Raw genomic sequence first — 24,458 nt, 5'->3', positions numbered from 1 at the left:
AAGTCATGCCAGTGAGACAAAAATTTTGACAACAAAAATTTTTTTTAAAACATTTAAAAAATTTTTACATTTCTGTTTGTTAAAAGTCGTCATTTCTAAACTATCTGCATATTTACTGTACTGCATAATGAAAAAATCCCATAAACTGGTTTATATCCAGTTGTGTGCATTGCTGTATCTTTTTTATGATTAAATTCATGATGGGAGTTGGATTAGGAGAGTGTTCAAACTCATATTTTTAGGCTAAAATATTTTATTTGATGAAAAGGCATAAGGTCTTCTATGATAACCTTCAAATATAAAGATGTATTTAATCTTGTGGATATTTTAGTAAAATGGGAAAAGAGAAAATTTTGTAGATTGAATTTTTCAAGAAAACTAGATATTTGATATTTTCCCCTCTAGTTTCAAAATCTGATAGTGTATCCTAAAACCATGGCAGATGTTGTTAGTAAAGACAAATTATTCTGAGACCCCTCCCTGTATAAAGATAAACCCTCAAAGAAAACTAAAAAATCCATCAGGACTTCTTTTGAAACTTGTAGAAGGTTGAAGGTTGCACCCAAGAGTTTAAAGTTTTAGAAATAGATTTATTCAGTATTTTTTATTTTGACAAAATGTATGCAAGGTTTTTTTCATGTATTGTGTTTTCTTTCTTAGTGATGTTAAACAAGTTGAATTAAAAAAAACCGCAAGAATAATGTGAAGAAATTGGTGCAATTTTTATGTACTTTACTCTATAGTGTAACTTTCTTATGATTCCCTTTGAAGTTAGAAATAATTTTTTAATAAGAATGGTTTCTAAAACTTTGCTATATTTGATTTTTTTTTCATTTTCAAAATTGAAAAACGGTAATTATTTATAATCGCTATAAAACGCAGGATTCATTAAAACTTTTAACTTAAATATTTATTCATTTGACAGAAATTGTATTTTTAGAAAAAGCTCTCCAATATCTTTATTTTGTACTTTTATACAGAATTAGTTCTGTTGTACACTTCTACAAAATTTTTTGTGTTGTACAATTGTATCAAATTCTTTCTGTTGTACATTTCTTTAGAATTATTTCTCTTGCACACTTCTTAAAGATTCTTTATTATTGTACAGTTTACTTTTATAAAGAAATCTTTCTTTAATTCATTTCTACAGATTTCTTTATTTTGTACATTACTACAGATTTTTTTTCTGTTGTACAATTCCACAGAATTATTTAGGTTGTATATTTTTTGCTTATACTGAATCCTTTCTTTTGTACATTTATATAAAGTTATTGCTGTTGTAAAATTCTAAAACATAATTTAGAGCATAAAAACATAAAGAATCCTTTACAATCTTAAAAAATTCTTCACATTTGCATAAAATTTCTGTAGAATTCAGTAGAAAGCTTTAAATTGCATACTTCTAGTAAATCCTTGCAGAATTCTACAGGTCTATCATCAACTCCCCATGGTTTCTAGTAAATTAAACTATATGTCGGGAACCTGGAACTTGAGCCTCCCTCTCTCTCTCTCTCTCTCTTTCTCTGTGATCCTTCCACCTCCCATCTCTCCAGTATCCACCTCTTGTCGGCCTCTCCTCCTCCACCCATGGATTCCAGTCTATAACCAGTAGCCTCAGAAGCAGGAACATCGTCAAACCTCTGGAATTCAACCACACCTTGTGAACGCGGAACCTAGATATCTCTGTACTAAACTTTACACTTAAAGTAAGATGGAAAGCTTTACAAATGATCTTATTTTGGATGCCATCATGCCAGGATGAAGGAACTTTGATCAGAGATTAATAAAACTCTATTCTAAAGGTATCAGAAAGACTATAGACTACCCGGTTTTTATATATTTTTATAAAATAAAAAGCTTCATATTCAGATATTTAGTATTTTCTGCAATTTGTAAGTCCTGTTAACTCGAAGCAAGATGCATCATGGATTGGTGAAAATCATGATCTTGCGATGGAGTTTGAGATTTTTCGGGATTAAACAGGAAATAACTAAAGAAATAACAATCTAAACTTTTTAAGCACAGATATTTATTGGAATTTTTAAATAGCATTTAGTAGGTTCTCAAAATAATCTTGTTTTATCATTTCGAAGTTTATGAAATTGTTTTTTTCATCAAAATCAAAAATTTTATACAAATATTGATATGTAAAAAAGAGTACATATATTTGTATGCTCAAATTGAAACATTGCATATATTGCATTCTAATATGAGTTACATACATTAAAAATATTTAGTATATTAATTATGTTATTTTACAGTACAGTCCATAATATTTGGATAAGTTCAAATCATACAGTATACAATGTTAAGTTGGAAGAACTGGGAAAAGATGATAAAATGCAGGATGTTTCAACTCAATTATTTAACCCTGTGCTTGCGGTTTATTTTTAGAAATTTATAGAATTAATATTTCAAGAAGTCTCCTTCCATTCCTCTTCATATTTATGTTTAGATGTTAAATAAAGAAAACATATCTATTTATGCAACTTCCTTTTCTAATCAATATGGACAATATGTTTTTTTTAAACTTGAATTTAAACTTTAAACAGGCAAAAGAAAAAATCTCAACAAAAACATTCACTCCCAAATGATAACACAAGACGGTGGAATATTCTAATTTATTCAATTCAAGTTCCATAAAAATGTGCCATTTTTCATGAAAATCTTCGAAATTTAAAAAAAACTTGCTTTGCTGGTATAAAAGGTTACTTATTTGCCTTGGACCAGATAAGAAACTTTTTATACCCAAGATCACGAATTGTAAGTAAAAATGTGGGATAAAAATTCGTTCAAAATTGAATAATAAAGATTGTATTTAGTCTTCTCCTAGGCCCCAGCCTTTCCATTTTTTAGTGTACACCCACTATTCAGGGTTAGTTTAGGTTAGGTTAACAGAGATTGATAGAATATAAAAATATTATTTGATAAGATAATATTTGAAAATGGCTTCCAGTTATGGGGATTTACGTTGTGTTATACAAATGTACATGAAGAAGGAATTCGAAAGTAAATTCAACCCTTAGAGTCTAGTTGCAGTAAAGTTAGCAGTATTTTAGATAAGATTCAAAGGATATTGTTTAGGTCTTGGGTCATAATATTTTTATCTCACGCCTTACTACCCTAAGCTTTAACTGTAAAAGAAAAGGAAATATTCTTTTTTTTTTTTGATATTCAATTGTAAAGAAATTAATTCTAAAGATTGAATACAAAGAGAGGGAAAAACTTGAAAATAAAGAAAATAAAATAAAATATTCCTCTTTATGGAATTTTCATTTTCCTCTTATTTCCACCATAATATCTACATATTACAATAATACAGCTTATAGGATCTGTAGTAGTACTGCTCATTTAATCAATTATTTTTCTTTCCTTAATTGATAATTAATTCGGAATATAACATGGAACCAAGGGAAATAGAATCTACTTAGAAAAGAAAGAAAAATGGACTAAGAAGTTTTTCACATAGTAGGGTACAGTATAGGGATATCCGTTGATTAGTTGGATACAGTACAGGGATATCCGTTGATTAGTTGGATACAGTATAGGGATATCTGTTGATTAGTTGGATACAGTATAGGGATATCCGTTGATTAGTTGGATACAGTATAGGGATATCCGTTGATTAGTAGGATACAGTATAGGGATATCCGTTGATTAGTTGGATACAGTATAGGGATATCCGTTGATTAGTTGGATACAGTATAGGAATATCCGTTGATTAGTAGGATACAGTATAGGGATATCCGTTGATTAGTTGGATTCAGTATAGGGATATCCGTTGATTAGTAGGATACAGTATAGGGATATCTGTTGATTAGTTGGATACAGTATAGGGATATCCGTTGATTAGAAGGATACAGTATAGGGATATCCGTTGATTAGTTGGATACAGTTCAAGGATATCAGTTGATTAGTTGGATACAGTACAAGGATATCAGTTGATTAGTTGGATACAGTAGAAGGATATCAGTTGATTAGTTGGATACAGTATAGGGATTTTTAGTTGAATGGTTTAATACAGCATGGGAATATCAGTTGAATAGTAGAATACAGTATAGGTATATCAGTTGAATAGTTGGATACAGTATACAGTATAGGGATATCAGTTGAATAGTAGGATACAGTATAGGGATATCAGTTGAATAGTAGGATACAGTATAGGGATATCAGTTGAATAGTAGGATACAGTATAGGGATATCCATTGATTAGTTGGAGACAGTACAAGGATATCAGTTGATTAGTTAGATACAGTACAAGAATATCAGTTGATTGGTTGAAGATAGTATAGGGATATCTGTTGAAAAGTTGGGTTAGAAATATCAGTTGATTAGTTGGATACAGTATAGGGATATCAGTTGATTAGTTGGATACAGAACAAGGATATCAGCTGATTAGTTGGATACAGTACAAGGATATCAGTTGATTAGTTGGATACAGTGTAGGGATATCGTTGATTAGTTGGATACAGTACAAGGATATCAGTTTATTAGTTGGATACAGTATAGGGATTTTTAGTTGAATGGTTGAATACAGCATGGGAATATCAGTTGAATAGTAGAATACAGTATAGGTATATCAGTTGAATAGTAGGATACAGTATAGGGATGTCAGTTGAATAGTTGGATACAGGATTGGAAGATCAGATAGGTAGATACAGGTTATTTAGAGGTAGGTGGATACAGGTTATTTAGAGGTAGGTGGATACAGGTTATTAGAAGGTAGGTGGATACAGGTTATTTAGAGGTAGGTGGATACAGGTTATTTAGAGGTAGGTGGATACACAGGTTATTTAGAGACAGATTGATACAGGTTATCTAGAGATAGGTGATACTGGATCCAAATTATTTAGAGGTTGGTGAATACAGAATATGGAGAGGTAAAGAGGGATACCATGATTACATTGCTTGAAAGAGGAATAAGTTGGGTTGTGTACAGTGTACATGAAATAGATGGAGTAAGGAGGTTTCTAAATGTTTTCTCAGTGGCTGGATTTCTACTGCATTGCATACATAGTTCATGGGTTGGAGATGAAAGGGACCAAATATTGGTTTATAAGCAAGAAAATCTTCCACTTCAAACAAGCTTGAATGGTTGTTTGAAACGTTTTTGGAACTTGGAATAAACGTAAACTTTTTTTAAGGTGACCAAAAAAAAGATTAAAACCACACAACCAATTATACTCGGCAATTTAAATATTATGTAAAAAAAAGTTAAAAGTATAATCAATTTACGTAAAAACTATTCAAGAGAGGTGTTTTTGTTATTATATCTAAAAAAAAACTATTTGTTGAAAATGCGTTACAGCTATGCAACTTTTTCCCAAACATGTTTCCCAACTTAATACTTGGGAAATTGTACATTTAGAAGATTGTACCACAGTTGCCCCTTGGAAAACTTCTCTTTAAGAAGTTTTCAAATGAGAATTTTGACTTTATGAAAGTTTTCACAAGGGAATATGTCCTTTGGAAAGTTTTCCCTATGAGGTGTTTCTACTATAGGAAAAAGGCCCTTTGTAACGTGTGACATGTAAAAATGCCATTATAAAATTTAGCAAGATTATTGAAAACACCATAGACAGACAGACAGTAAATGACTTGGTCCCAGTTCAAATCATCAGATTAAATGGATATTTGGTGAAGTATTTTCCTGTTAGATATTTACAATTTAGAATTTTATATTTTATATTTTATATTTCAAATGCATTCATCACATTTATTCGTTAGTGAAAAGATAGGACAAATTGTATTTCGCGGTGTGCTTTTGATTATTTCAAGTTAGTTTGAAGACTTGATGATTATAATTAGGAGAATAATAATATGAAGCCAGGTTGCTAGGGGAGAGCTTGGGAGGATCATTGGGTTAGACATAGAAGATAAATTATAACAGAGAGTACATGTATCCGGTATATAGATAGCATACATTTAGCATAAAACACACTGGGTTTTCTAGGCGGGCTGGTACGAGTTCATATGTATTTGGTACAATTGCAGTAGTCGGATAAATCCTTGTTCTGGTTCGGATTGTGAGAGGTAGTTGATCAGAGCAATATGATCCAGATTTTTATTGTGCTGAGAATATATAACGAAATATTTAGGGCATTAGACAAAATTTAATTTGCCACTCAGAAAGTTTTTTTTCGTTAAATTACCTTTCACTGCTAAAGAAAAATGGATGACTCATCGAATAGATTTTGTTTCTATTCATTATTCATCTTATCAAAATACTGATATGGTATTTTGAAATAACATTATGTTCATTTATCATCAATATATTTTGTCATTTTTTTTATTTATTATGTTTTTTTCCCTACCATTATGTCGTTTATGATATTGTTTGTAAATTTAAGTATTAAAAAATAAAAATATTAGCATGATTTCTTTACATCCTTCTTTGAGTTATTTTCTTTAATAAGGTGTCGCATGTGCTTTGATTTTTCTTTCTTTCAACTTAATTTTTTACTTTTTGTTTGTTTTTTTATTTCTTCACTTATCTCAAGGGCTTCAGTTTATTCTTTTAATTTCAGGCAGCGCTGAGCTCCCTCCTCCATTCACCCCCCACTCTAGACCCTTGAACAACAACAACACGAAGAGCGGTGAGGAGATGCGCAGACAGAATTCTATACACCCCGACCTTCCCCCCAGCTCACCGGTCAGGGAGACTAAACGAGGGTAAGAAAATTGGGGCGCTTCGCGCTTTTCTTTCCGGAAACTGACTTATTTTATAATGTTATTAGGTTATAAAGTCTTTGCTACAAAATCGAATAGGATATTTCCTATATCTTTGCAACCTAATGGTGTAAACTTTTGATAATAACTATTTTGATCTAAAAGAATTCATAGTTTAAAATATCAAAGGACGACATTTGGTTTCAAAGATAAAAGGATTCGAAAATTTGAGTTTGCGCAAAAACTAAATTCCTTTCCAGCTTTGTTTTAAAATATATTTTCTTCAGCCAGAAACCATATCAGCGGTTTCTCTGACAACACAAGCCTGAATAATTACGCGACATTAAAAACTTTACCAAAAGATTATTCTTGTGTGACTGTTGCATACAGAGACAGATTTTTGCCTCTTCATCAACTTTCATCAACTGGCAAGAACAGGGTGTCCCAAAAAACATGGGAAAAGACTGCAAAGATGTGTCTATAATGTCTCTGCAAGATGAACAGTGAAGACGGACAAGTATACTCTGTTTGTATACTGCAATTTTCTTGTTTTACTAAGTACAACCGTATGCAGTCAAAACATAAACAAACAAAATGTAAACATAGCAGCCGAAACTCTAACAGATTACAGCTTACTCAGTAGGTATCACTGTACTAAATCAAAGAATTATTTGAAAAGACGATATCGAATTCGTCACTGAATCCCCATGTTGATTGGGACACCCTGTAGCATAAAGTGAATTCATTTAGAATACAAACTCAAGTTTTTCAACAACCTTCAAGAAATGAAATAATAAGATTTTTTTCGAAACTTACAACAAGATTTTCATAAGATGCCAAATATTCTTAGTTTATTTCGAAATCATGGATAAGAGGATGAGTTTGGGAACCCTTGCTCCAAGGGTTAAAGTTGGAACCTTGGTTCCAAGGGAAAAAGTATTAACCTTTGTCACAAAGATAAGATTTTAAACCCCTGGTTCCAAGGGTGAGAGTAAGAACCCGTGTGCCAAGGCTAAGAGTATAAACCCTGCTTCCAAGGTTGGGAGTAGGAACCCTGGTTCCTATGATGAGAATTTGAACGATGGTTTCAAAGATGAGAGTAGGAACCCTGGTTCCAAGGTTAAGAAGGATGAGAATTTGAAGGATGGTTTCAAAGATGAGAGTAGGAACCCTGGTTCAAAGAAGGATGAGAGTGGGTGATCTCAAGGATGAGAATTCGAACTATGGTTCCGAGGATGAAAGTGGGAACCCTGGTTCCAAGGATGAGAGTGAGAACCCTGGTTCCATGGATGAGAGTTGGAACCTTGGTTCCAGATTTTTGATTTGATTGTATCCTTGTGAAATTGGAGGTTTAGTTTACTCTTCATTCGGAAATATTTCTATTTAATTTTTAATACAATTTCATAATTCAAACTTTTTAACTAAATTTTCAAATATTTGCGATATTTTCAATTTTGGTGGGAGCTGCAGATTTTACTTTTAGAATTTGACGCACACAAAGTTAGAAATAGTTTTGGAGAAAAGTCTTTCTATCAATCAACAAGAAGTTAGTTAACAAAATATTTAAAAAAAAATTTCATATTAAAACGGAGATGAAAATAAAGTTGCGAACACATTTCAAGTTTTTTAGAATTAGAATCATTTATAATATACAACTGGGAGCTCTGAAATCCTTCGTCTTAACCATTTATTTAAAAAGTTTCAAGCTAGTCGTGAAGTTTATCAAAAAGACCGTATATAAATCTAACACAAAGTGCATTAAAGCAAAGCATTGCAATGTTTTTTTCATCCTTTTAAGTTTCTCTAGATTGTTGATAGTTGAGCTAGTTTTTCAATCATAAGAAAATGTGCAAATTTTAAAACTTTTTTCATTAGCTGAGATCAAGTTGTATTTTTACTCCAAACTGCCCTAGCTTGATTTTACAGATATTGTCTTTTACAATATAAATTTTAGTAACTTAATATACATAGTTACATCATATACAATAAGCTTCTTTGCATGCCTGTTAAATAAAATAGTTGCTTTTTATCCTGCTGAAAGTTCGTCCAGCAGTCAATAAGATAAACCATGATTGAATTATAGCTTGACCGGCAATATTTTCAGCTCCACTCTCACAGTAAAAAAAGAGAATTCAATATTATAGCTCGTTCTTGACAGACCCTTATAATTCTTAACCTATGATGACCTAGTAGGTCTCCTTTTAGAACCCTAACGGGGGGGGGGCCTCTGTAGAAACGCTTGACAGAAGCTTTGGATAGAGAAATTAAAACAGATCGTGATTCATAATTTAGTTATGATTTAGCCCATACCCCCTTTCATTTTTGGCAAATACTGTAAGCGTAATTTCAAGTGACCTCGATGGCAATGCCCGATTTACGATGGTAACCTTACATTAATTTGATCAACAATGTTTAAGATACCGTAGTTTTTCTGAATCGAAAAGTGTTTTTTTTCTGCGAGTTTCGTCGTTCCTTCTAATTAAGCAAGAAATGCGCAAGTCGCGTTTGCAGAGAAACCGCAAATGAAAATAAACAGTTTAAAGAAACAAAAACATTGATTTCTAATTCATACTTGATCAGACAAAGCTTTCAATGGTACCGTTTTTAATCGAGCTTTGTCATCTTAGTCTGGAGGGTCACTTGAAATTACGCTTACAGTCCCTTTAATTAAACTCCCAGGAGGACTGCTTAATCAAATTATCCTTAAATGTGAGATATCATGAAATATTTGAAGACGGAAGCATACGAAGGGAGAGATAGAATTCTTTAAAGTTTGATACAAAAGTTGAATAACACGGAGCAAAATTTAATGAAAAAATTTAGAGAAAAGATGGGATTAATTGTGAAACTTAGATTTTTAAAGATTTTTATAATGTTTCAAGTCAATGAAAGGGAGAGCCAGTATTTGAAATATTAAATAAAAATTTAAAGAGTGCCATCAAAGATTTACAACGAATTCTTTATCATCATTGCTTAAGAACCGGGGATAATGGTTAGAAAGGTTCCGGTGAGAATCGTTTATGGAACTTTTTTAAAGTTAATTTAGTCACCTAAAAACACGTTGAAGATTCATTTAGTATTTTTCATATTTCTAAATTTCTGGGTTTCATTTTACTCAGTTTATTTGTTGTTAGATGTAAAATTAGTTCATTTTGTTCAGGTCCTCTGAGGGCGATGCAACCATGATATCTCTGACTGGATCCTTGTCTCAACCCACCACCTCTACATCTACTCCAGTACACTCATCCTTCCCAACCTCACCCTTCAGGTTAGCTTATACACCTAGATCCAGTGCACTCCTCATTCCCATCCTCACCCTTCAGGTTAGCTGATACACCTAGATCCAGTATACTCATCCTTCCCAACCTCACCCTTCAGGTTAGCTTATACACCTAGATCCAGTATACTCTTCCTTCCCAACCTCATTCTTCAGGTTATCTTATACACCTGGATCTTTTACACTCAGCCTTTCCAACCTCACCCTTCAGGTTAGCTTATACACCTAGATCCAGTATACTCATCCTTCCCAACCTCACTCTTCAGGTTAGCTTAAACACCTAGATCCAGTATACACATTCTTCTCAACCTCACCTTTCAGGTTATCTTATACACCTAGATCCAGTATACTCGTCCTTCCCAACCTCACCCTTCAGATTAGCTTATGCACCTAGATCTTATATACTCATCCTTCCCAACCTCACCCTTCAGATTATTCTCCTCACATTTACAGAGACTTTTTTGTATAAAATCATACTGGAACCAGAAATAGTCCCAGAAAATAAAGTCTAAAAATGGGAGGACTTTATTTCCAGATTTTTTTATTTCAATGACTTTTTTCCACAAGACTTTTTTCGTGCCAAAATTTAGGAGTTTATTTCGAAATCTTTTTTTTCAGAGAACTTTTTTAACGGTTAACTAATTTTTAGTCAGAATAGCTTTTTTGAAACGGAAAATAATTTTTAAAGAGAAATATCTAAAAAAAGTAAAAATATAAACCTTGAAAACTTATGTTTATTACTCAGGTTAATGAGAGAGGAAAGTGTGGATGGGACACTGTCCCCAGTATCCATGAAGGGAACGATGGACTATCTAGATAATGATCTTGGAACTGCTAAAAGAAAGGTAAAATTATATTGAATAAAAATCATATCTCCTTCATTTTTTTCCAAATTTATTAAATTAGTTTTTATTTCTGTTAATATTTTTCAAACATGTCAGGTATCTAGCCATAAATAAAAATTAAATATTAAATGTACACTTACTTACAGACCGACAAAGGAATTGAGTCTCTTTGCCACAAACTCTGATTTTCTAATTCATATAAATATCTTTACAACCAAATGTCGTAGACCTTAGATATTTCAATCTATGAATTCTGTTAGATAAAAAAATCTGATATTAAAATATCAAAGGTCTGTATCATGAGGTTGAAAACACAAAGGGATTATAAAATTTCAGTTTATGACAAAGACTCAAACTCATTTACATAACATGTACATAGTAGATATACACACGTACATTTACATAACATGCACATAGTAGATATACACACGTACATTTACATAACATGCACATACTAGATATACACACGTACATTTACATAACTTGCACATAGTAGATACACACACGTACATTTACATAACATGCACATAGTAGATACACACACGTGCATTTTACATAACATGTACATAGTAGATACACACACGTACATTTACATAACATGTACATAGTAGATATACACACGTGCATTTACATAACATGCACATAGTAGATACACACACGTACATTTACTAGATTTGTTGGATAAATATTTGTTTTGTCCTATTGCTCGGTTTTAATATAGGAGATAAATTAGATTCTTTGTTTATTCAACTCTACCTTCTTTATTCTAGTTCCAGGTGTAAAAGTTTAACTTGAAACACAGGTTAAAAGGTTGCATGATTATATGATATAGGTTTAGTTATCAAATGGGTTTCATGAAATTCTGGATTGAAAACTAGAAATTATCGAAATAAATTGTCATATGAGTTTTAAAGTTTCACCGTGCAAGTGGTGCAACTGACGTTTTTTTTATTTAATTGAGATCGCTGACGTTTTAAATGTACTTCAAACTTAATATACATCTATCTTGAGGTAGAAGTTTCTGTATAAAATAGCGCTAATCTACAACCCCTAAACTAGATATCAACAGTGAAAACTATTACTTAGCACGTTTTAAAAGCATGCCAATTAATGGCCGAGGTTCAAATTATGTGTGACTTCTGATTGGACCTTTAGCGTCGCAATCTGATTATTTAAAACTTTAATATTTCAAACTTAGATTATTTGATCTCACAGAATTTTTAGTTTGAAATATCTAAGATCTACGACATTGTGTTGCAAAGATAAAGGATTAGAAAATTACAGTTTTTGGCAAAGACTGAATTCCTTTATTTTCCAATGTCTAACTTATGATTGATAAGTTTCTCTTATTTTAGCGATTAATGATGGATAAAGCATACTTTATCTCTAAAGAACTACTGATGACAGAACGAACCTACAAGAAGGATTTAGAAATTATAAATTTGGTGAGTAAATTATAAATATTAAATTTGGTGAGTAAATTATAAATATTAAATTTGGTAAGTAAATTATAAATATTAAATTTGTTGAGTAAATTATAAATATTAAATTTGGTGAGTAAATTATAAATATTAAATTTGTTGAGTAAATTATAAATATTAAATTTGGTGAGTAAATTATAAATATTAAATATGGTGAGTAAATTATAAATTTGGTGAGTAAATTATAAATATTAAATATGGTGAGTAAATTATAAATTTGGTGAGTAAATTATAAATATTAAATTTGGTGAGTAAATTATAAATATTAAATTTGGTGAGTAAATTATAAATATTAAATTTGGTGAGTAAGTTATAAATTTGGTGAGTAAACTATAAATATTAAATTTGGTTAGTAAATTATAAATTTGGTGAGTAAATTTTAAATATTAAAATCAAACTTTTACACTTTCTTTAACATCAAACATTTATCGGAATGAAAAAAAATATTCTTCCAAATATTTATAACATTCTTTTGCCAGCATTTAATCCAACGTATAATGTATATCCATAACTCTTTATTCTGTCTGTCTGTATTTAAATATTGGTCTTCTGTAACCGCTTTGTATCAAGATATTGTTCATCTGTATTTAAATATTATCCTTCTGTACCCAAAGTCCTTTAGTATATAATTACTGGTTATCTGTAACCGATATTGTTCTTCTGTATCCAATAATGTCCCCCTGTATCTAGATAAAGTTCTTCTGTATCCAATATTGTTGTCCCTCTGTAACCAATATCGTTCTTTTGTATATAAATATTGTTCTTCTGTATCCGATATTGTTCTTCTGTATCCAATATTGTCTCTCTGTATCTGAATATTGTTTTTCTGTATCCAATGTTGTTCCTCAGTATCCATTATTGTCCCTCGATATCTATATACATATTTATCTTCTCTGTCCAATACTGTTTCTCTGTATCTAGATATTTTCCGTCTGTATCCAATCTTGTAACTTAGTATTTAGAAATATTGTTCTTCTGTATCCTAGTTCTACTCTGAAAATGATAATGTTTAGTGGTGGAGAGATGAGTTGTCCAGCGAGGAAAATATGCCCGAGGAGACGGTCAATCTTCTTTTCTCTCATATAGATCCACTCTACGAGCTTCATGCAGCCTTCCTCAAGGATATAGAGACAAGGATGGCATCCTGGTAGGTTTATATATAATCAAGGATATAGAGACAAGGATGGTATCCTGGTAGGTTTATATATAATCAAAGATATAGAGACAAGGATAGTATCCTGGTAGGTTTATATATAATCAAGTATATAGAGACAAGGATGGTATCCTAGGGTAGGTTTATATATAATCAAGGATATAGAGACAAGGATGGTATCCTGGTAGGGTTATATATAATCAAGGATATAGAGACAAGGATGGTATCCTGGTAGGTTTATATATAATCAAGGATATAGAGATAAGGATGGTATCCTGGTAGGTTTATATATATATCGTGAGAGCCAAGGAAAAACTATTTTAAACAAACTGCTGTAAAGTTTTAAGGTTAGTTATTTAAAATTTGTATTCTTTGCAGTAAAAGGAGATTTTAAATTCTGGATAATATTCATTTTTATGATGCTATTATTTTTTCAGTTTTGTAAAATTTTTGTTTTTTTCTTTCAACACCCCCTCCCTCAACCTCCCTTTCCTCCTCTCCCCTCACTCATAAATATTAAATTTCCCTTTAAAGAAGGTTGTCTAAGGGAGCCAAATCTTTAAACTTTTTCAAATATTTTAATCTCTTAGTTAATTTGAATATTCTTTGTTGAATTAGCATGGATGAACTAATTTTTATTTGGGAAAAGAAATCTTCTATGATTGAGTATTGAAGAATGAACTGAAGTGGAATAATGTATGCGGCCAATATCTACAAAATCCTTTTTAATCGGAACATAAAATGAACGCTTTCGTTAAACATTTTTTCTTCCACATTTCCATTTGAATTTCTATTTTCCTTCACCTACAATTAAGCGCTGAAATAATATTTTTGTAAGTTGAACTTTTTTATTAATTCTACAGAAACCTTTTTAGCTCTCAGCTTTTAAAAAGGAATTGCTTGTTATGCATCACAGCAGGTACTCCTGATTTAGAGTTTTTATACATTAATACACGGTTACATTTATGATATTTTTTTAGTAATATCCCCTCCCCCAATCCTACATTAACATAAAAAAAATTAATGCGCATTGTTAAAAGGGCTGAAAAAGATTTGAAAAATAATGATTGAAATGTTTGTCCATATTCATTATCTATTGTATCTCGTTGAAGTGTATCGATCTATGACGTTCTATCCTTTGATATTTTCCACAATTCTCTCCATGACGTCACAGCTTTGCAAACTAAAGAAATTCCGGCAAGAATTCCTGCTGGTTTACCACTGCAGGATATTTTAATAGTTTACTAGCTCGAGAGTATTCTAGCTCAGGAGTATGCTATTATTAGCTCAGGAGTATGCTATTACTAACTCAGGAGTATACTAGCTCAGGAGTATACTAGCTCAGGTGTTTACTAGCCTCAAGAGTATACTGGCTCAGGAGTATACTAGCTCAGGAGTTTACTAGCTCAGGACTATACTAGCTCAGAAGTAAATTTGCTCAGAAGTATATGAACTAGTTTAGGAGTATTTGAACTAGAAGTTTACTAGCCCAGAAGTATATAAACTAGCTTAGGAGTACATGAATAGCTCAGGAGTATACTAGCTGAGGAGTTAATTAGCTCAGAAGTATATGAACTAGTTTAGGAGTATATGAATATCTCAGGAGTATACTAGCCCAAATGTATATGAACTATTTAAGGAATGCATAGAAACATCAGGCAAAAGGCATGTTATTTTTGACACTGCGGATATCCTATTATTAAGCATTTATGATACTTCACTAATATTCAATTTATTATTCCCTTTTTTACATCTGTTTGATAATGAATTTGTTTAGGGAAAATAAGACCGAGCTGAATGAGAACAGAAAGATAGGAGATCTAGTGCTCAAGCATATGAATCAAGGAACTATGGAGCACTACTACAGATATATTGATACTCATGTTCTTATCCTGGAGAACCTGGAGCAGGCTCTGCATAGGAACAATAAGTTTGAACAAGTATACAGGGACTTCGAAATGCAGAAGGTAATGGAGACTGTTCCATTTCATAGCCCCCCCTCTCCCTATCTAGTTATGATTTAAATGCATGAATTATGTTCTGAATCTAAATGAATGCATCATGTTCTTCAAAATTTGAACGACTGTATCATGTTCAGAATTTAAATGAATGCATCATGTTCTGAATTTAAATGAATGAATTATGTTCTGAATTTAAATGAATGCATCATGTTCTGAATTTAAATGAATGCATCATGTTCTGAATTTAAATGAATGCTTCATGTTCTGAATTTAAATGAATGAATTATGTTCTGAATTTAAATGAATGTAAAATGTTCTTCCAAATTTAAACGGATGTATTAAGTTCTGAATTTAAATGAATACATCATGTTCTTTCTAAATTTAATGAATGAATTATGTTCTGAATTTAAATGAATGAATTATGTTCTGAATTTAAATGAATGCATCATGTTCTTCCAAATTTAAACGAATGTATCATGTTCTGAATTTAAATGAATGCATCATGTCCTTCCAAATTTAAACGAATGTATCAAGTTCTGAATTTAAATGAATGTGCCCTGTTTTTCGAAATTGAAAGCCACGCAAATTGTCTTAATTTTAATTGATTGTGAAGTCGCTTTTTTTATGAAAGGAAAGAGTTTAGGATGAAAAGGGGGTTTGGAAGGGGGAAGCAGTTTTAGATAGATGAATAGTGGAGATGGGTTGTAATATTGTAGAAAGAAATTATATTTTTATCAGGTCTGTTATCTGCCAATTACCACTCTTCTACTTAAACCTGTTCATAGGGTTCTCCACTACCAACTAATATTAGAAAGTAAGCTTTTTTAACATTGATTTTTTATTTGATTGAAATTTAGGAATTGTTTTCAACTCCTTTGCTGAATGCCTTAATTCCCCAAATCTCTTTTGTTCAATTTTATTTTTGTTTTAAAATTGTTTTGTTCTTTTAGCTAAAGTCATTGCCATAAACTATGATTTTCTAATCCCTTTAATTTATTTACCCAATGTCGTAGAACTTAGCTATTTCAATGTGTGAATTCTGTTAGATCATCTATATAATAAAATAAGACATTTGTATATATGTTTTCCTATAGCCGAAAAAACGGCTGGACCGAATGGGCTGACATTTTTTGAGGGAACCCAGGGGTATCCCTGAATTGGGTAACATAGGCTTCAAAACTTTTGTTTTTCAAATAAATATATATATATTTTTTATTCCACGGGCAACGCCGGGTACTTCAGCTAGTATAATATAAGTTTGAAATACCAAAGGATTGCACCATCTGGTTGCAAAGATAAAGCGATTAAACAATTCTTTCTTTCGTATCCCAATTTTGAATTTGTGTATTTTTTTAGGATTGTTGAACCACTACGGGGGATCGAACCCTGATTATCCTGATGCTAACATGGCACTGAGTAAAGTTCGAACTGTAATCAAGAAACTATCTTCCAAACTAAAAGAATCGGTAAGTTTACTCCGGAACTAATCTTGAATGTCAAAGTTTGACATGAATTTGGTGTTTTGAAGTCGTTTGAAATATATTTATTTTTTTATAATTTTCTATTGAAACAAAATATTTCCTATGTTGCCAATTTTTAATTATCCTTAAAAATAAATGTTGTGATATTAAATTTAGACTAAAAAGCATTAACGAAAAATTGAAATGGACGAGTTTTAGAATCTTCATCTGGAATACGATTAAAATTATTATTCCATTATTATTTCATTATTATTCCATTATTATTCCATTATTATTCCATTATTATTTCATTATTATTCCATTATTATTATTTCATTATTATTTCATTATTATTTCATTATTATTTCATTATTATTCCATTATTATTTCATTATTATTTCATTATTATCATTTAGGAGAACTTGGTGAAGCTGATGGAGTTGCAGAGGGACCTGGTGGGATACGACAACCTTGTCCAGGAGGGAAGAGAATTCGTCAGGGAGGGTTGTCTTCAGAAACTCTCCAGGAAGGGATATCAGCAGAGGATGTTTTTTCTGGTAATACAACTACATTTTAGGACTCTTTTTTCTAAGCAAACTTAAATGCCTGACAGAAAGATGAATGATAAAAATCTAGATCTAACATTTTGATATTTTTTTTCTTTAGTTTTCTGATATGCTGCTCTACGCAAACAGAACAACAAGCCCTGGACTTCAGTTTAGAGTTCATGGTCAGCTTTCTGTTCCTGATCTCCAGGTAGTTTACATAAACTAGTTCATGATCTTCATGTAGTTTACATATACTAGTTCATGATCTTCAGGTAGTTTACATAAACTATTTCATGATCTTCATGTAGTTTACATAAACTTGTTCATGATCTTCATGTAGTTTACATATACTTGATCAAGATCTTCAGGTAGTTAACATAAACTAGTTATTGATCTTCAGGTAGTTTACATAAACTAGTTAATGATCTTCAGGTAGTTTACATAAACTAGTTCATGATCTTCAGGTAGTTTACATAAACTAGTATAAGATCTTCATGTAGTTTACATAAACAAGTTCATGTTCTTCAAGTAGTTTACATAAACTATTTCATGATCTTCACGTAGTTTACATTACTAGTTTATGATCTTCAGGTAGTTTACATAAACTAGTATATGATCTTCAGGTAGTTATACCCAACTAGTTCATGATCTTCAGGTAGTTTACATATACAAGTTCATGATCTTAAGTTAGTTATAATATAGTAGTTCATGATCTTCAGGTAGATTATTTTTATTTTTTCATGATCTTCAGGTAGTTTACGTAAACTAATTCAAACCTTTACTTTCTCGGTGCAAATTTTTATGTTTTTTACATTTTTTAAATGGTTCAATTTTGAAAAATGTTATAATATGTCTCAAAAATTTCAAATTAGAGATGGTCTTCTGTTAGTTTTAAGTTATTCAAATCTCCGGGTTCTAAGAATTGTACTAGTTTCTGATCTCTGGGTTTTAGAATTTCTACTAGTTTCTCATTTCCGGGTTCTAAGAATTGTACTAGTTTCTTATCTCTGGGTTCTAAGAACTGTACTAGTTTCTGATCTCTGGGTTTTAGGATTTCTACTAGTTTCTCATTTCCGGGTTCTAAGAATTGTACTAGTTTCTAATCTCCGAGCTCTAAGAATTGTCCTAGTTTCTAGTCTCCGGGTTCTAAGAATTGTAATTGTTTCTCATCTCCAGTTTCTAAGAACTGTTATATCTTCTGATCTCCGCGTTCTAAGAATTGTACTAGTTTCTGGTCCTTGGGTTCTAAGAATCTTAATAGTTTCTGATTTTTGGGTTCTAAGAGTTGTAATAGTTTCTGATCTCCGGGTTCTTAGAATTGTACTAGCTTCTTATCTTCGCGTTCCAAGAATTGTACTAGTTTCTGATCTCCGGTTTCTAAAAATTTTACTAGATTCTGATGTCTGGGTTCCAAGAATTTACAGTTTCTGATCTCCGGGTTCTAAGAATTTTTCTAGTTTCTGATCTCCGGGTACTAAAATGGTGCAAGTTTCTGCTCTCCGGGTACTAGTATTAGTTTATATTTCTATGATATTTGAGTGAACCAAGAATTAGTATGCGGAGAATGTGAGCAGATTTATTCTATTTCTCTTCAATATTTACAAACCTTCATCTTGTCACAGAATTTATTTCCATATTTCAAGACCAAGAAAACTTTTTTATTTTGTATTCGTATTTTTTCTTGTTTTTCACATGATTCAAAAAAACCAATTATACAGGTTGCGATTTCGGAGATATTAGTTTTGTACAATCCCTATTTTTATACAATCATGTAAATAACGCAAAAAAGGACAATTTTACAACGGATAATATAACCGTTTATGAAAAAAAATCTCTTCTAAGAAGACTATAACTTACATAAATACCATTTTTTAATAAAAAAATAGAATTTTTCAAAAAAGATCCTTTTGCCTGAGGTTTCGCATACAATGATAACATTTCGTGAATATGAAGAATGGAGTGTATCAAGAACAATTAAATTCAAGATTTATTGAAAATACGTTATTAATCCAATTAAGTACAAAGAAGTGTGAAAAGTATGAACTATTTCACTTTTTAGTGTGAACTAGACCCCAGATATTTCAAACTATGACTTCTGTTAGATCTATTAGCTCAAGATTAAAATATCAAAAGTTTACACCATCAGGTTTCATAGATATAGGAATGGTAAAATTTGAGTATGGGGAAAAAGCTCAATTCCTTTGCTGACATAAGTGTACTGCAGGTTGTAGAAAGTGAGCCAAGGATGGGAGCTGATTTCTGTTTCAACGTTTACGATGGTAAACGAGCACTCATGGTAGCAGCTTCCTCACAGACAGAGAAACTTCAGTGGATGGAGGATATCGTAGAAACCGTACAGGTATTATTATTGTTGCTTTTGTTTTATTATTATTATTATTATTTTTCTTTTATAATAGGAACTGTGTGAGTGTTTTCAGAACAATAATTTATCAAATAATAATTTTTATGAGACAGATGTTGCTCAATTTATCTGGGTCTTTGTCTAAACTGTAAAATCATAATTTTAGTTCGCTCGGGAGAGAGGATTAGATTCTCCTACAAACAAGTATCTGAGCTTGAAGTCAATGAGTGGGTCGGATGATGGATTGGATAGATCAGAGGTCGGTGACCTGCGTCACCTGGAGGCCCGCCCCGCCGGTCAGCGCAGTAACTCCTCCGTGCATGTGTGCTGGCACAGAGCTACATCCGTCGCTATCATGGATCACCAGCGGGCGCTGGAGAACCAGCTGTCAGGATACCTCCTGAGGAAGTTTAAAAACAGCAACGGGTGGCAGAAACTTTGGGTCGTCTTCACAAATTTCTGTCTTTACTTTTACAAAACATTTCAAGACGACTTTCCCCTGGCCAGCTTACCCCTCCTGGGATACAGTGTGGATACTCCAGATACAGAGGATAATATCCAGAAGGATTTTGTTTTTAAACTTCAGTTTAAAAATCACGTATATTTCTTCCGAGCTGAAAGCCAGTATACATTTGACAGGTAAAGGAAAATTTGATTTTTAAAATATTGGAACAATTTCGTGTTGTAATATCATTGAATATGTGAATTTCATTGATTTTATTTTTAGATGGTTGGAAGTGCTAAGTACAGCTACAAGATCTCCTCTCACATCAACATCTATCTCAAACGGAGTTCACTAAACACTAAGATCTGTCATATCCAGAGTTATTTAATCTCTATATCTTACAATGTACCCAAATTCTCAGCCCGTCGATCTTCCACTTTTCCTATATGTACAAGTACCCAGAGATTTTACTTTTCTACCAGGACAACATCTAGAAGATCTTCCCTCTTCCAACCTGGATAAATACATATCCGGCCAACCTCAAGGACCTGAAAAATCAATTCTCGTGTATCGATCTCTTTCTCAGAGCTCAGCAATGATCAGACAATCATTGCAACCGCATGTACAGGTATAGTGTACTGTAATAAACCACACAGTGCACATGTAATCTACAAAATCTCAAATTGTCTATGAAGTGAAAAGTTATTCACTTATTTGTGCATTCTACATAAAAACGTGGAGTATAGATAGAATCATTTGTATTTAATGAGGTTGAATGTACACTTGAAATATTAAAATTAAAATGTACAATGTAAACTGTCATGTGTACTGCGGATAAAGTTGTATATAGTTAGAACTATTTGGGTAAATTCAAACTATCCTAAACTATTTCAAGTTTATCAAAGTTAACGTTCCAAACAATCATTTAAAGCAATCATTTTAGACATTATGCTGAATTTACAATGTACATAATTTACATTTACATTTATTTTGACAAAAAAAAACTTAGTGGTGATGAGGGGGGTTTTAATAGTATCATTAATTTTCTTTGGTTTATGTAATTACTATTCTAAGCATTCTTTCGGAATGTTCCGAAGATTTTTAGGATTCATGATACTTTGCAGATTTTACAGACTCTGAGAATTATATTTATGGTTTGTTCAGTTTCAAGAACTGTCGTTGAATAATCTGAGGACTAATTAGACTCAAGAATCCTTTACTTTGATATTGTGTGGAATGAGAAGATGAAAGACAAAGTGAAACCAGTGATAAATTGATGTTTTCTTCTTATTAACGCGGTTTATATTTTACACTCTGTTTATAACATGCTTCCTCGTCCATCCTTATATACAGGGGTAGTCAATAAACAGGGGACTAGGAGAGGGGATATTAAAGGGATGGTTGACGTAAAATTATGTTGACTAAATAAACAGGATAATTAATTTACGTTGACAATACTTTCCCTTTAGCAAGTAGCAGCTATTTTCTAGTCTTCTCGGCTCGGATCATGTTTATTGACACACCATGTAACATTTACGTACTTTCTCAACTTATACATTTGTCTATGTACAGTTTTTTAAGTGCTCTATAAAGCAGTACACTGCTGTAGCGTGCAATGTACAGTTTTATGCAGTATACTAATAAGCTGTAGTGTGCAGTGTACTGCAGAAAACTGTACATTACCGTTTGTTACTTTCCTGCAGAACACTGTACACTACAGCTTAGTAGTATACTGCATAAAACTGTACATTGCACGCTACAGCAGTGTAAAGTTTTATGCAGTATACTAATAAGCTGTAGTGTACAGTGTTCTGCAGGAAAGTAACAAACGGTAATGTACAGTTTTCTGCAGTACAATAACAAGCTGTAGTTTACAGTGTTCTGCAGTATACTAACAATCTATAGTGTACAGTTTTCTGCAGTATACTAACAATCTATAGTGTACAGTTTTCTGCAGTACAATAACAAGCTATAGTGTACAGTGTTCTGCAGTATACTAACAATCTATAGTGTACAGTGTTCTGCAGTATACTATCAATCTATAGTGTACAGTTTTCTGCAGTATAATAACAAGCTATAGTGTACAGTGTTCTGCAGTATACTAACAATCTATAGTGTACAGTGTTCTGCAGAATGCTAACAATCTATAGTGTACAGTGTTCTGCAGTACAATAACAATCTACAGTGTACAGTGTTCTGCAGTATACTAACAATCTATAGTGTACAGTGTTCTGCAGTATACTAACAATCTATAGTGTACAGTGTTCTGCAGTATAATATCAAGCTGTACTTTACAGTATAGCTGTCGTGTACAGCTCGCTGCAGTACACTCAATACAATTTGAAACACAAATTTTATATTTTTCTACCCAAATGTTTGTATGTTTAACCCTCTGTGAATGTTAAAATTTGTATGAATCTGAAACTGTAAAATATGCCACGATGCAGGATATTTATGTTTAAGCATGACTACCCATCCTTTATATATATTTAAAATTATCTAATTAAACTAGAAAGTATTGACCAGGGACCTGGGCCCTGGGGTTGACTAAAATACCCCCCTTGCACTAGTCACCCTGTAAATATATCATATCTGCATTATCTACATAAAACCGGCACCTTATCCCTCCAACATTTCTAATATTTTTATACAGTGAAACCCTTAATAACGAATAAATCGAAAGAATTCATCAAATGTCGGATTCTTCACTTTCTGATAATGGAATGTTGCAGATATTTAGTTTTTTAATTAAATGATTATATGGAACTCTTTAAAACTGTTCTAGGCTAGGAGACAGCTGTTGTTACAAGGCTAGGAGACAGCTGTTGTTACAAGGCTAGGAGACAGCTGTTGTTACAAGGCTAGGAGACAGCTGTTGGGAAATACTTCCCTTTAAAACTAATGCCAACTCTTGGATATAGATCTAAACAGGCAAATAACGAGATCTTATTTACATATATTAGCAGAAGTTAAAGCAAGAATGTAATGCAAGGAAAGTTAATTGCAGTTGGGTGTACTCTGCGTACATATTGAAACCAGTTCTTTCTGAGCCCGAAATTTAAAAGAGTATCGTTGAACGAAACTCCCGAGTTTCCTTTTTGGGGTCTTGGCAATTGTGTAGATTTTGATTTAAGAAATTTAAAAAAATGAAGAATATGAAGAAACTTAATAAAATAACATTTCACAACAAAAATATTGATATCCACAAAACTGCCTAACCCCATTCTTGAAACCCGGGTTTCAAAACTGGTTTTCATAACGATACCCTGTCTTAAGTTTTGGGCTCTGGGCGGAATTTGTAAACAAGAATAGATGCCTCAGTGTTCGTTTAGTATCCGAGGAGGTTAAAAGCATTGAATTTTGATAATTTTGAGAATTCACAGAATAGTTTCCTATAACCAGAATGTTTCATTAATATTTATGTGAAAGATGGATCCCATGACAGGCTTCGACATCCGTCTTGTGTTTACATTACCGCCCAGTGACAGTACACTGCAGTACAGAAGATGTGTTTACCTCTGAAATAACTTTCTTTGCATTAAATCCTTGAGTTAAAGGGACTTTCGCTGTAAGTCTCATTGACCATCAATGCATATTTAGTATACCCCCTTGTAACCATTATCTGATCAATAATGTAGAAAGTAATGTCATTATCTGGCTTGAAAAGTGTTAAATTATGATGGTTTCTTCATTGTTCCTGATACAAGAAATACGCAAGTCAATTTTGTATAGAAACCACGAATGAAAATTTCATGCTTGGTTAGCAATGAAATTGGCTAGTAGTAAACCAAATGATACACAAAGTTTTGATCTTGTCCTTCACCAGTATCGACCTTATTTGCGGCCAGCCAAGAAGAAAAGGGGAAACAACCTTCCTGAAGGTTCCAATAGATGGAATATGTGTAGTCAAGAGTGGGAAGTCATATTAGAAGGACGGGAAGAGTCTAACAGTCTTCAAGTTTACAAAGAAGGAAGAGGTCCTGGTCGAGGACGTGGGAGAGGTCGTCCTAGAGGGTCAACTTGGGGTAAGAGAGATTCCTCTGCTGTGGATTCTGAATATCTTTCTTGTCCATAAGTTTATGTTTTGATTTTTTTAGATAAAAATATAAATTTTGAGCATTTATTTCTTTTTAATGCATTCCTAATCTGTATATTATTGTTTATTATTTTGCATTGGACAAATAGTGATAAGTATTTAAATATTTTTTGAGATAAGATCGTAACTCCATAGGGGATTGGATATATTTGGAATGTTTG

General features: G+C 32.2%; 1 protein-coding gene across 3 annotated transcripts; it reads left to right on the top strand.

Moving 5' to 3' along the window:
• Window positions 1-1,602: 1,602 nt before the first annotated feature.
• Window positions 1,603-21,936, top strand: LOC111694965 (FERM, ARHGEF and pleckstrin domain-containing protein 2). 3 transcript variants are annotated; one of them, XM_023464186.1, is made up of 14 exons: window positions 1,603-1,706; window positions 6,528-6,672; window positions 9,830-9,937; window positions 10,692-10,791; window positions 12,147-12,236; window positions 13,286-13,419; window positions 15,203-15,392; window positions 16,125-16,200; window positions 16,743-16,852; window positions 17,263-17,403; window positions 17,513-17,602; window positions 19,619-19,753; window positions 19,923-20,395; window positions 20,484-21,935. In XM_023464186.1, exons 2-14 carry the CDS (start codon window positions 6,605-6,607, stop codon window positions 20,554-20,556), a joined length of 1,788 nt encoding a protein of 595 aa, XP_023319954.1. In that variant the 5' UTR covers window positions 1,603-1,706; window positions 6,528-6,604; the 3' UTR covers window positions 20,557-21,935. The 3 variants fall into 3 exon arrangements, with proteins under 3 accessions (XP_023319954.1, XP_023319872.1, XP_023320038.1); XM_023464104.1 differs by lacking the exon at window positions 1,603-1,706 and adding an exon at window positions 1,713-1,802; XM_023464270.1 differs by lacking the exons at window positions 1,603-1,706; window positions 6,528-6,672; window positions 9,830-9,937 and adding an exon at window positions 9,997-10,047 and having other exon boundaries at window positions 20,484-21,936.
• The last annotated feature ends 2,522 nt before the right edge of the window (window positions 21,937-24,458 follow it).

This window comes from Eurytemora carolleeae, unplaced genomic scaffold, assembly GCF_000591075.1.
Source record: "Eurytemora carolleeae unplaced genomic scaffold, Eaff_2.0 scaffold79, whole genome shotgun sequence".
Classification (NCBI taxonomy): domain Eukaryota; kingdom Metazoa; phylum Arthropoda; class Copepoda; order Calanoida; family Temoridae; genus Eurytemora; species Eurytemora carolleeae.
The sequence above is the reverse complement of the archived record's forward strand: the minus strand, read 5'-3'. Positions and strand labels throughout refer to the sequence as shown.